Source organism: Callionymus lyra, chromosome 10 (assembly GCF_982586985.1).
Source record: "Callionymus lyra chromosome 10, fCalLyr1.hap1.1, whole genome shotgun sequence".
Classification (NCBI taxonomy): Eukaryota; Metazoa; Chordata; class Actinopteri; order Syngnathiformes; family Callionymidae; genus Callionymus; species Callionymus lyra.
The window spans coordinates 24,413,630-24,427,635 of NC_141827.1; the positions used below are offsets into that span (position 1 = coordinate 24,413,630).

The window sequence follows — 14,006 nt, forward strand, 5'->3', positions numbered from 1 at the left end:
CCACGAAGGGACTTGAAACCTCAATCTTCTGATTTGAAGTCAGACGCCTTATCCATTAGGCCACGCGGTCCTGGTTGTCATTCTATGTTATCTTTTGGCAGACTCAAATAGGTTTAACCTTTCCTTTGGGGATAACCAGAGACCATTGGTATACTTGACATGGAACTGTTCTGATTTCATTATCTAAGTAAAAAGTATAGCCACTTGATTTGACCACGAAGGGACTCGAAACCTGAATCTTCTGATTTGAAGTCAGACGCCTTATCCATTAGGCCACGCGGTCCTGGTTGTCATTCTATGTTATCTTTTGGCAGACTCAAATAGGTTTAACCTTTCCTTTGGGGATAACCAGAGACCATTGGTATACTTGACATGGAACTGTTCTGATTTCATTATCTAAGTAAAAAGTATAGCCACTTGATTTGACCACGAAGGGACTCGAAACCTCAATCTTCTGATTTGAAGTCAGACGCCTTATCCATTAGACCACGCGGTACTGGTTATCCTACTATGTTATTTTTTGGCACAGTCTAAGAGGTTTAACCTTTCCTTTGGGGATAACCAGAGACCATTGGTTTACGTAACATAGAACTGTTCTTATTTCATTATCTAAGTAAAAAGTATAGTCACTTGATTTGACCACGAAGGGACTCGAACCCTCAATCTTCTGATTCGAAGTCAGACGCCTTATCCATTAGGCCACGCGGTCCTGGTTGTCATACTATGTTATTTTTTGGCACAGGCAAATAGGTTTAACCTTTCCTTTGGGGATAAGCAGAGACCATTGGTTTACTTGACATGGAACAGTTTTGGATTTAAGTAAAAATTATAGCCACTTGATTTGACCACGAAGGGACTTGAACCCTCAATCTTCTGATTCGAAGTTAGACGCCTTATCCATTAGGCCACGCGGTCCTGGTTACCCTACAATGTTAGTTTTTGGCACAGTCTAAGAGGTTTAACCTTTCCTTTGGGGATAACCAGAGACCATTGGTTTACGTAAGATAGAACTGTTCTTATTTCATTATCTAAGTAAAAAGTATAGTCACTTGATTTGACCACGAAGGGACTCGAAACCTCAATCTTCTGATTCGAAGTCAGACGCCTTATCCATTAGGCCACGCGGTCCTGGTTGTCATACTATGTTATTTTTTGGCACAGGCAAATAGGTTTAACCTTTCCTTTGGGGATAAGCAGAGACCATTGGTTTACTTGACATGGAACAGTTTTGGATTTAAGTAAAAATTATAGCCACTTGATTTGACCACGAAGGGACTTGAACCCTCAATCTTCTGATTCGAAGTTAGACGCCTTATCCATTAGGCCACGCGGTCCTGGTTACCCTACAATGTTAGTTTTTGGCACAGTCTAAGAGGTTTAACCTTTCCTTTGGGGATAACCAGAGACCATTGGTTTACGTAAGATAGAACTGTTCTTATTTCATTATCTAAGTAAAAACTATAGTCACTTGATTTGACCACGAAGGGACTCGAACCCTCAATCTTCTGATTCGAAGTCAGACGCCTTATCCATTAGGCCACGCGGTCCTGGTTGTCATACTATGTTATTTTTTGGCACAGGCAAATAGGTTTAACCTTTCCTTTGGGGATAAGCAGAGACCATTGGTTTACTTGACATGGAACTGTTCGGATTTAAGTAAAAATTATAGCCACTTGATTTGACCACGAAGGGACTTGAACCCTCAATCTTCTGATTCGAAGTCAGATGCCTTATCCATTAGGCCACGTGGTCCTGGTTATCCTGCTATGTTAGTTTTTGGCACAGGCTAAGAGGTTTAACCTTTCCTTTGGGGATGACCAGAGACCATTGGTTTACATGACAGAACTGTTCTGATTTCATCATCTAAGTAAAAAGTATAGCCACTTGATTTGACCACGAAGGGACTCGAACCCTCAATCTTCTGATTTGAAGTCAGACGCCTTATCCATTAGGCCACGCGGTCCTGGTTGTCATACTATGTTATCTTTTGGCAGAGTCAAATCGGTTTAACCTTTCCTTTGGGGATAACCAGAGACCATTGGTATACTTGACATGGAACTGTTCTGATTTCATTATCTAAGTAAAAAGTATAGCCACTTGATTTGACCACGAAGGGACTCGAAACCTGAATCTTCTGATTTGAAGTCAGACGCCTTATCCATTAGGCCACGCGGTCCTGGTTGTCATTCTATGTTATCTTTTGGCAGACTCAAATAGGTTTAACCTTTCCTTTGGGGATAACCAGAGACCATTGGTATACTTGACATGGAACTGTTCTGATTTCATTATCTAAGTAAAAAGTATAGCCACTTGATTTGACCACGAAGGGACTCGAAACCTCAATCTTCTGATTTGAAGTCAGACGCCTTATCCATTAGACCACGCGGTACTGGTTATCCTACTATGTTATTTTTTGGCACAGTCTAAGAGGTTTAACCTTTCCTTTGGGGATAACCAGAGACCATTGGTTTACGTAACATAGAACTGTTCTTATTTCATTATCTAAGTAAAAAGTATAGTCACTTGATTTGACCACGAAGGGACTCGAACCCTCAATCTTCTGATTCGAAGTCAGACGCCTTATCCATTAGGCCACGCGGTCCTGGTTGTCATACTATGTTATTTTTTGGCTGAGTCAAATAGGTTTAACCTTTCCTTTGGGGATAACCAGACACCATTGGTTTACGTAACATAGAACTGTTCTGATTTCATTATCTAAGTAAAAAGTATAGCCACTTGATTTGACCACGAAAGGACTCGAAACCCTCAATCTTCTGATTCGAAGTCAGACGCCTTATCCATTAGGCCACGCGGTCCTGGTTGTCATACTAAGTACATAATATAGCCAATTATTTGACCATGAAGGGACTTTAACCATCAATCTTCTGATTCGAAGTCAGACGCCGTATCGATTAGGCCATAGAGTCCTTGCTTCTGCACGTGTTTTTTTTTTACACACAAACAGTTTTAATCTTTCTTCCCCGGGATACCCAAAATCCATTTAATTAGTTTACATGGAACAGTTCTGATTTCATTATCTAAGTACAAAAACATTTACGACTAGATTTTATCATGAAGGGACTCAAATCCTTAATCTTCTGGTTCAAAGTCCCAATCCAATAGGTCATGCTGTATTTGGCTTATACATAATGTTATTTATTTGGCACATTCACACAGGCTTCCCTTTTGGTTCTTTGGATGGCAAGTTGTTGGTGCTTGGTTGGTAAAAATTGCCAAAAAGTTTTTTGTACGAGGTAACAGAGCTGCTAATGTCGCCAGTAATCCATCATCCATCAACCATATCTTTTAAACGGAGTAGACAAGATTTAATGACCAGGTCCAGCTGCAATCTTGCTGTGCATGCAGTGAGATGAGCAGGCAGGCGAAATAGCAACCTTATAGAATGATGGCTACACTTTAATGGTAACCCTGGCAAAGCTTAGACTTTAAGGGCTACAACTGGACAAAACACCAGTAATCTTAGTGGATGAAGCAACCATCGACGATGATATGCACAGTCTCACTGTAACCTGATATTGGGTCAATAATACTTGTTAACTTAATCAACCCTCAAATTAAATGAAAAACATCGGTTCAAATCTGTGACAAACATTTTTCGTGGGAAACTGCTATAGTGACCCATGAATGAGCTAAAGATAACGTATTTAGGGGAGAGTTTAGAAAGTTTTGACTGCAGCTGATTTATTCAGGAGATATACAACATTATATTCTTACTTAGTTTGATGAAAGCCATTTTAGATTAAGAAAAGAAGACTAAAGTGTTACAATAATAAGCCATAAATTGCAATGATCTATTTATATTATTTTACTGACTCATTGTTACTTTTTCTCTGAATCCAATAGACAATCTTGCTATTCTATTTTTCAGCAGATTTATCCCAATAAACAATCTTACTATTATTTTTTAAAGCAGAATAATTGAGCTCTCAAGTAATTAAAAATGATGTGCGTGAATGGCTGTCCAGCTCTGCTCAGGTATCTTGACAAAACACCTCGCGGCACTGACCTTTGCTGTGCAAACCCGATTATACTTTAATGAATGTTTTAGCGTCTTGCCTGAAGAATTCTGTTTAAAATTCTGTATAAAACTCAAAGCTATCGCTTTTGAGATGCGGGCTGATCAACTTTATGCATCGTGTTGCTAACTGAGGCCAACACATTGTTTTCATAGTTGGATTAGTGTGGGCTGCAAACTGGGGCAAACCTTTACCAAGCTCTACATATATTCGATCACTTTAAATTAATAGAATTTGGGGGGTTAATTTGAATTGCCATTATCTATCTAACTAACTAACTATCTCTATTAGAACACAGATATCACCTGATCTATATCGTATTTGGGCACACACAATTATATTGGGAAAATATATCAATATATTAATATATTTCTTAAGCCACTTATAGACATTTCCTGGAAATGTAAATTAAATTTGTTTTTTGATTCACTTTTTCATTTACAAAACATTTACCTTAAAATACAGAAGCATGATTGATTAACAGAATCTCCACAAACCTTATTTTTTATCAAGTTTTTTAATAATCTTGAATTCAAGATCTCTGCGGAAAGTAAAAGATTGATCTCAACTTTAATGAATTCAAATTAATGAAATATAATTCAGCCATGAAAACATATTTTCTGTCTTCTATTTTAACGTCAATAAAAATATATTCTGCTACTTGTCTCTATTAAGTTTGCGTTTCTCTTCTGAGTTTTCCCTACTCCGTCTTAAATTTAAGACTTTTCAGTGGTGATTATTTAACTTTTCTCCTACACACTCCAGATTCTTTTTTAGAGTGAGAATGTAACTTGTTTTTATCCAGTAATGGATCATTTTGACAGCCTAATTTTTGACACTAGAGAACTCTCTGCTGCATTTCTATGCCTGCCTTGGGCTGCGGCTCTCAGTGAAGCAAAGGTGCTGACCTCCATTTTGTAGCAGCCTGCTGTGATATTAGTCCTGGCAGAAGGCTCTCCAAACAAGCACATTTGATGCTGAGGTGAAAACATATGTTTTTTATTAAATTTTGAAAATGCTGCAGAAATCCCTGAACATCGGGAAATTTGTTGATTCTCTTTCACAGACGATCAATTTCTTTCATTGAAAGCTTGTTTTGGATTTAAGTTAAATTGTTTGTTTAAACTTGACAATTGTTGTTGTTCATAGTTGAAAATTCTAAGGTTGTACAAGATGAGATGATGTGAGCATTAAAGAAAGACTCGAAGGTCTAACAGAAAATATGTGGATTTTCAGGAAGATATAATAAGTTCTGTATTGTTATGTATGTTGTCACTCAGTGAAACTTGAAGAAACGTGTCAACCTTAAAGCAGGGATGTCCAAAATGAACCAGGCGGCCATTTTTAAGCCCTTGGACACATTTCATTAAGCCTGTAACCCTTCTGACATGTATCTCTTTTTTACTTTTTCCTTGTGTTATTCTGTGACCATCCTGTTTAAACAACAAATATTTTAAGCAAGACTTATTTTTTATTTTTTTATTTTCTGACCTTCACACATAAAAGACTCATCTTTTAAATGGAACTTTTTTTTGTTATTATAAGTTTGTTTTGACTTCAGAGGAATATCATTATTAAACAAAATGTGTGGTATTTGATCATTGAAAAAGTTTGCCAACACAATAACAGAACATTTTTGTTTGTTTGTTTGAAAATTGGGCAATAACATGTCAAATCATAAAAACAAACAAGCAGAAGCCTGTTGTGTTTTTAGCTTGGTTAAGCATTTTTTATTTCCATTGATTACATTTTGATTTAATGTATATACTTTGAAACAATTCCAGCATCACTGGGTTTGCTATGTGTTGTTCGGATTTGTTCGTTTTTTTGACATTATGGATGTGAAATTGTTTTCATTTGTGTCTTTAAAAAGTCTTGGAAATGTTGGCTTGTATTCTGAAGATCACATTCTGGCGATGTGTTCAGGGACGGCTATGGTCTAGTAAAGAGATAAAAAGGGAACAAACTAAGAACAGATCTAACACTAATGGAGTTAAAAAGAATACAGATGAATCTGAATTTGGATCTTAAATTCTTAAGTAAAACTCCCTGGAGGTTCCCTCAAGGCCAAGTTTGATCTGCAAATCAAAGAACCTGCCAGCATGAGCTTCTGACATTTGCTGTCATTGAAGTTGGATTCTGCTCAGCTGGAAACAATATTGCTGCTTTCTTGGGAAATCTCAAATCTGAGTTAAGGAATTATCATAATCCCTTTGTCTTCTTTTCTAGGTGAGGCAGCTGTTGTGTTCGAGGAGCTGAGCGATGGAGGCGAGGACTCTCTGCTGCTGTCTCCCGGGTCAGAGGAGCTCGTGCCGGACATCTGCAGCCCCTGCTCCGTCGACTCCTCCATCGTCGTTCACATTTCAGAGGAGGAGCGTCATAAGTACGAGGAGGAGATCCGGAAACTCTACAGGCAGCTCGACGACAAGGTGATCGCACTCATCCATGTGCATGAAGTGACTCATGTGACCGGAATACGAGCCTGAATTATTCATTCGAATAATCCGACATCAGCTCCGAGGAAAAGAGTGTAAATATGAGTGGATGAAAGAGTGAGATGTTCAACAAGGCATCATCAAGCATGGGGATAATACATTAAGAAACACCGTGTCACGTCTTAAAGGATTACTATGGTAAAAAATATGTGAGTTGGAAAGACGTTTTCACCCAGACAAAAAGGATTTCTGGTACTTGAGCATGCAGGATATATTTCAGCCTGATTTAAAAATTGAATTTGCAGGGTCAAGGACGATGTAGCATACGTTAAAGATTAAGATTCCCCCAAACTGCCTAATTAATGATTGACATGGGATAGGATAAGTAGGTGGATTTCAGGAAGAACACGTATCCAAGCTTGATAACTGGTTATAGTTAGGGTTGTATTGGTCCAAATGTGTAAGTGTAACATTTAATAAATATGCTCAAACTTGATTTATTCAACTGTAACATAGGCTACCAATAAAGCCTTTTAGTACAGTAAAGTAAATAAATTATATTGTCCCCATCAAATAAACATATAAACATACCTATCTATAAAGGGGACTTGAGACAGTTTGGTTATGCTCTCACGGATGTTGAAGGGACCTTCATGAGCGGCTTTTTTTGTCTGGACTAAGCCTGATTTTTCAGTTTCAGTCCTATTCGTCTACCAAGGTATTCTTCAGCTCATTTTGAGAAAGCTTTTTAACTAGATTAAAGCACAAATATTAAAGTAACAGCCTTTTAAAAGTCGCAAATTCTCCAATGTTTTGGCCTTTGTTTAGCCTTTAGAAGCTTCAGTGTCCTTTTCTCAGAGTCTGCAGTGATCAACCAACAAAATGCTAAAAACCCTTTTGAGTCTATTTAAGCCGAAAGGAACCATTAAAATCTGAAACTAAATTATATTGCCCTTTAATTTTATTGTATTTTTGGCGGTTTTGTATCTTATAAAAATCCTGGGCAACATGTGGTCATAGCTAGTATTCAATCGATCATTCCTTCATCAATGTATATTACATTATGAAAAAGCAATCATCAGAAATGAATTTGTCAAAAATGATTTAAAACCTTGACAACTGGACAATAAGCTTTTTTTTATTATGGCTTTTTCATAATATCCATACTTTTTTCATGGTCATAAAACAAAAATAGAAGTTAATGTTTATGTTATTTTAGTTTTTTGTTTTAAGATAAAAAAAAATGAAAACGTCTGTTGAGCTTTACATAGCAAGTAGCCCCCACATAATCTGTTAATCCAGATTTGCCTATTTTAAATCTGTATCAATTTTGCTTTGAAAAACAAATTACCCAAACCTGAATAGCAAAAAATGGGATTTCCCATTCCAGATTTTTTTCATCCAAATTACATTTCTTTGTCACAACTGTCCCACAGAGATTAACATTTAAACAAAGGACATTTGAGGTCTGATTTAAAATAGATCATGTGATCACTATACTATTTGATACGGTTAAGAATTTGCATTTCGCATTTATCTAGTTTAAAAATATTTAAACACTGTATTTCATAGAAGTCGATTCTGAAAGGTCGCCCACCACTAGATTACCAGAAGATCTTTTTTGGACGTCTCTGATATTTAACCGCATCACACACATCGACTTGTTTTTCTTGTAAACTAAATTAAGGGAGTTTCATTAGTTTCATAGTTTTCATTAACATCTAAATTAAGATGTATTGATGATTTTCATTTGGTTATTACGTTCACAAAAATAAAAAATTAAAAATATGGTTGTATTATTACGTGACATAGTAAGCAATACATAATTTATACATAAATATCATTTTTAGTTTCCTTTAATTTACCCTCATAGTTGACAGCTTAAATAATTGATTATTGTAAAAAGACATTTGTTATAATAAAATATTACTTTTATTTAATCAATTCCTTCATTACATTCATTGATTAAAACAGGTTAAGAAGCAGACATGATTAAAAAAAAAGGAAATACAGGTGAAAAAACGGTCAAATAACTATCGAAATATATAATGTTAGTATCGTGGGACGCTGTAATACTTTCTAATTGTGACGAATCCTGATGAATAGCCAGGATCTTGCCAACAACCCTGTTTACGCAAACACTTTTGCATCTGGTGCAAAATGGCAGAAATGCCAATCATGTTACGACTTTGCCTTCGGCGCTACAGGTCAATTATGTCTTTCTTCTGTATTGATCGAACACATGTGAGTGACTTTCTGTTAGCATGAGCCTAGATGTTTAAATAATAATGGCTTACATTAACAAAGCCCCTTTCCTGTCACCTGAAGCACTTTACAAACCCATTATTCATCTACTGGTAATAGTGAGCTACATCTGGCAGACTGATGGAAGTGCTAAATGTGACCTTATCAACCCCTCTGACCAACACTGTGATCATTCATAAGTTGTCTTGCCCAAGGACACTCTAACAACAATGGAGGAGGACTACACATGTTCAGCTGTTAATATTCTACCTAGTTTATTAAATGATTGAAAAAACTGGATGTCAATCATTATCATCCTGGTTTCAGACACATCTATGAAGTTTAGTCTAGGATAAATATCCACCAACATAAATAATATCGTGGAAGTTGATTCTACAAGGTCGCCCATCACTCGACTACTAGATGAGTTTCCTGAAGGTTGTTATGGTCGTCTCAGATATTTACCCTCCCCGGAGCCGTTAAGAGTCATAATGGCACCATAACATGAAGGTCGCTACGGTTACACAAGTCACCACAGATGGACGTGAAGTGATTTCCTGGTTTAATAGCGATGAATCACTGCTTAAAAATGAATGAATTAAACTCCACTATACATTTATCTTCTTTCCTATCGTGTAATTTTAGCATTGTGTATTTTCCTGCCACTTATCACACCTTCATTTTTTACTGCCACGGTCTCACCCTAGTAAAAGTTTAGACATGTTGGAATATATCATCTTTAATATACACTGATCAACTTCATTTGCTCTTTTAAATACGGGCGATATTTACGTCGGTGCCATCAGATGTCGACAGATAAGTCATCAGAAAGCGTGGAAATTTAACCCTTTCTCTTCTCCCACTGAAGGATGATGAGATCAACCACCACAGCCAGATGGTAGAGAAACTGAAGGAGCAGATGCTCAACCAGGAGGAGGTAAAACATTTCACTCCAACATCCTTTCATCAGCTCGGTTAAATGGTCCGCGGTAGGCTGAAGCACCGACAAGGACACACTTAAAGACAATTTGAGCCTGAGTAGTTTGTAATCCTGCACTTCGGATGAAAAGAAGGAAACGTGTCATTTGTAGTTGTGATATTATTATGAAACCCTTCTGCAATGTCGTTGTGTTTCCAGCTCTCATTAGCTTTGAGGAGAAGCTGTCTTTCCCAGAAAAGAAAACACTTTGCTCTTACTATGAAATATTATTGTTACTTAGATTTGAATAAAAAACAGTTACATCCAGATATTAAAAAGAGCAAATGTTTGCCCAAGGAAAATAAGAATTGTTATGTTTCATAGTCAACAACTATAGATGAATATATTTGGAAAATTAACAAATAGGAAGCCTTTTTGCAATTCAATTCAATTCAATTCAATTTTATTTAAAGTGTCTTATCATAACAAAGTTATCTCAAGACACTATACAGTTGAAATAAGACTACAGTTGATTAAGGAAAAATAGATCCCAGCAATTCAACAAAGAGCAAGAAACAAAACACTGTACAGTGAGCTGTACAGTGAGCAATGGCGAGGAAAAACTTCCTTTTAGAAGGCAGAAACCTCGAGCGGAACCCGACTCATTGTTGACGGCCTGCCGCTTTGACCGGCTTGAAATAGCCAGGCCAGAGGGCACATACCTAGCACAGCAGATCCGGACACAGGGGCCCAAGCCGCGGCAGGAACCCGCGGGAGACCATGACCCGGCAGGCGAGATAACCACCAGAGCCGACCCCAAACACCAGCGAGAAGGCGGGCCACCACCGGGGGCGCGAGAGGGCGAGCACAGGCGAGGACGACCGAGGAAGCAGAGAGGGGGAGGCACCAGGCGCAGGCACCGGGGCAGAGGGGCAGCCAGAAGAACCAGTCAGGGGATAGGGCCCCGGGGCCAGGCCGGGCGACGGAGGACCCCCAGACCGTCAGGCCGCCAACAAGTCCATAGCAGTGGACCGAGTCAAGGAGATGGGGACCCACCACAGCAGCGGCGGCGGAACCCCCCCCAATACCCTGCGGACACGGCCAGTAGCCGGGTTGAGTGCCACTGCATGAGCCCCGGGGAGCAATGGCCAGGCACCGGCCCAGGTCCCCCGGGTCACAGGGGGGCCACGGTTGTGCGGGCAGGGCGGGGGCAATTGGGCCGCAGCCGTCCGGGAACGGCCCCCAGTCTTTGAACTGTAGACCGTCCCCAACAGCCGCAGCCCACCTCCCCGTGAGGGAAGTTTGGGGGGCCAGCAGTATTCGATGGGCAGTCCACGGTCTCTAAGGTGCCGAGGCCCCGCCCATCACACGTACTGACCCCCAGCCACCGCCCCCACCCACCATGCATCACCCAGGGGGACAGCAGCACTTGCATGGGCGGTACATGGTCACTACGGTAACATGGGTCCGCCCAATGCCTCCGCCGTCCCCCCAATGCGGCCCCCCCCCACCCGGGAAGCCCCCGAAAGACCGACCAGCCCGGCCACGAACCCCCAGGACCAAGGGCGACAAACCCCCCGACCACGGCACATGCCACACAGGGCGGACACCCACCCCAAGACAGGCCCCCCACCACAGACCAGGCGAAGCCATCGGGGCCGGAAGGTCATCCAGAACACCCGGCCAGCCCCAGCCCCACCCCCGACGGCTCACCCGCCGACCCTGTCGGCGGGACCAGCAACCCCCCAGCCCCAGCACCGCCCCCAGTGCAACCCCCCATCCACCACCCCAGCCACCCCCGCCAGCACCCGCCCCCACGCACCATCAAAAACCCCCCGGGAGCGGGGATGAAATTGTGATTGTGGAGAGGTGGAGATATGCTCTAGAAAGGAGAGGAATGAAGGTCAGTTGCAGCAAGACAGAATATATGTGTGTGAATGAGAGGAACTGAAGTGGAACCATGAGGCTACAGGGAGTGGAGATGAAGAAGGTGGAGGATTTTAAGTATTTAGGGTCAACAAGTCCAGAGCAGTGGAGATTGTGGAAAAGAGGTGAAGAAACGGCTTCAAGCTGGGTGGAATGGGTGGATGTAAGTGTCAGGAGTAATGTGTGATAAAAGAGTATCAGTCAGAATGAAAGGAAAGATGTACAAGACAGTGGTGAGAGCAGTGATGCTGTATGGTCTACAGACAGTGGCACTGAGGGAAAGAGATTGGTTTGGTCGTTGGTTCAGAGGAGGATAGTGAGTATATTGGTAGAAGGATGCTGGGGTTGGAAGGTCTAGAGAAAGACCAAAGGGAAGGTTTATGGATGGAGTGAAAGAGGACATGAAGTTGGTCGGTGTGAGAGGAGGAGATACAGAGAACAGTGTTAGATGGAGGAGGTTAATTCGCTGTAGCGACCCCTGAAGAGAGCAGCCCAAAGGAAAAGAAGAATAGACAATGAGAAGCCTTTTTTAGTCACAATTTGTCTTGGAGCACACAAATATTTTATTGGCTCCGCCAGGTGTCAATTAAGCAAGTTCCTGGATTACATTTAATGAAATCACAGAGAGATGTGTAGGTGCATGCATGACACTTATTGGAGTGATTTGATGAATTAAAAGCGACACACTATTTGAGCGGTGCATAGCTGGTGGAAAACAAGGGGCACACACTTCGTGTTAGTCCTCTGATGATTATCTTGCTATTGTCCAGTAAGACAAACACATGTAACCGCTTTTGGTGTGAGATTGGGTTTAGTCAGCTAACCATCCACCATTTGTCCCTGTTATATACCATATTTATACTTTCTTGAGTCGATCAGAGCTATACAGTGAGACTGGAACCCTCAATCTTCTGATCCGAAGTCAGATGCCTTATCCACGTGGCCTACAAGAACATAAAAAGCGAAGGTTTTGACTAATCAATTTTAGTGACATAATATAGTATATATTTTCTATTTGCCCACCGATCAATAAATGAGGGGTAAAAACATTTTTTTGCCTCAAATAAATAAAATAAAATAAACGAACTAACTATATTCTAACGATAGTATTGGATTAATCTTAATCTTAATATTATTTAAGACATTTGAATCACCCTTTCTATTTACATTTAAATTCGATTTTTTTTTAGTTTGTGTGCATTCTGTTTAATTATTTTATGTTCACAAAGAAATTAAGTTAAAATGGGGGTTGTATTAGAGTCAACAATAAAATATTTAAAATATATTTCCAATGCCTAGTTTTTTAATTGTAATTGTAAGAATACATTTTCCCAAAAAGAATGAACAATTTTACTTAATTTATTTATGAATTCCCATTTTTTTTAAATCAGTTGGTGTTGAATTCAGCTCAAGCTTGAGTCAATGCATCAGACAACGAGCCAGCTGTGGGTCTGGATGACAAGATGTAACTCGTGAAGCCTGACTTGTTTACAGTGACTAAATACAACCACATGGCTGAATTGTAGCCATGAGCCATTGAGCAAACACACAAACACCATCTGTAGAGAGAAACCCACAGCTAATGTTATCTCTTCAGCCAAAACGACACGCTAGTGTTTACGTGTGAATATTTCATGTGTCTTTTCCCGGTCTCAGTATTCAATATGGCCCCTCCATGCCTGAGAGGAAATATGTCCGTCTCCTTCTCGCTGAAACAACAGTGTCTGAATGTGTTCCCCCGCCAGCTTCTCGCCTCATCCAGAGGTGACGGAGAGCGTGTACAGTCGGAGCTAACGACCCTGCAGGCGGAGAACGAATGTGCAAAGACGGAGGTGAAAGAGGTTCTGCAGGCGCTGGAGGAACTGGCGGTCAACTTCGACCAGAAGAGCCTGGAGCTGGAGGATAAGAGCGTGCAGAACAAACTGCTGGCCGAAGAGCTCGCAAAGAAAATGGTGAGTTCCCCTTTCAGGAGGATTTCATGAATAAGTGATTACACGCAGCCAAAAATAGAAAAGAAGTAACTCGGTTAGAAGATGTTCAATTCTAGAATGTCCCATAATGCACTGCAACAACACTCAAATTAATTCAACATTTAAACTAAGTATGCATTCCTAATTGGACATATGAAAGATTAATTAAATTCATTTTCTAAGGGTACACAAATGCAACATTGGGCAAGTTTGACAAGTATAATAATGAAAAAATATTCTGAAATATATAGTTAAAAAACATTCTAAGTGCTTTATTTTATGTAAAATGTATGTAATTGTAACCTTAATATTTATTCTGAATTTATCGAATTTATTAATACATACAGTAAATGTTTTTGTATAATGTTTTGTTTATTATATTCATTTCTAAAAGTGTTTATATTTAATGTAATGTTAATATTGTGATACATCAATTCATGGAAAATATATTCAACACAGACAAAAATATATATAA

General features: G+C 39.7%; 1 protein-coding gene and 8 non-coding genes across 11 annotated transcripts in view; 1 reads left to right on the plus strand and 8 right to left on the minus strand.

Moving 5' to 3' along the window:
• kif5ab (kinesin family member 5A, b) overlaps positions 1-14,006 on the plus strand; it is a 147,663-nt gene that overhangs the window by 91,976 nt on the left and 41,681 nt on the right. For all 3 annotated transcript variants that reach the window (XM_087801844.1, XM_087801845.1, XM_087801846.1), the window contains exons 12-14: positions 6,267-6,466; positions 9,585-9,653; positions 13,307-13,513. In XM_087801844.1, the coding sequence (XP_087657970.1) occupies positions 6,267-6,466; positions 9,585-9,653; positions 13,307-13,513 (476 nt within the window). The remainder of the gene's footprint in view (positions 1-6,266; positions 6,467-9,584; positions 9,654-13,306; positions 13,514-14,006) is intronic.
• trnar-ucg (transfer RNA arginine (anticodon UCG)) lies at positions 637-709 on the minus strand. The gene has a single exon. It is a non-coding gene; the product is annotated as a tRNA-Arg (tRNA).
• trnar-ucg (transfer RNA arginine (anticodon UCG)) lies at positions 843-915 on the minus strand. The gene has a single exon. It is a non-coding gene; the product is annotated as a tRNA-Arg (tRNA).
• Positions 1,056-1,128, minus strand: trnar-ucg (transfer RNA arginine (anticodon UCG)). The gene has a single exon. It is a non-coding gene; the product is annotated as a tRNA-Arg (tRNA).
• Positions 1,262-1,334, minus strand: trnar-ucg (transfer RNA arginine (anticodon UCG)). Its single transcript has one exon. It is a non-coding gene; the product is annotated as a tRNA-Arg (tRNA).
• Positions 1,475-1,547, minus strand: trnar-ucg (transfer RNA arginine (anticodon UCG)). The gene has a single exon. It is a non-coding gene; the product is annotated as a tRNA-Arg (tRNA).
• Positions 1,680-1,752, minus strand: trnar-ucg (transfer RNA arginine (anticodon UCG)). Its single transcript has one exon. It is a non-coding gene; the product is annotated as a tRNA-Arg (tRNA).
• Positions 2,530-2,602, minus strand: trnar-ucg (transfer RNA arginine (anticodon UCG)). The gene has a single exon. It is a non-coding gene; the product is annotated as a tRNA-Arg (tRNA).
• On the minus strand, positions 2,743-2,816 carry trnar-ucg (transfer RNA arginine (anticodon UCG)). Its single transcript has one exon. It is a non-coding gene; the product is annotated as a tRNA-Arg (tRNA).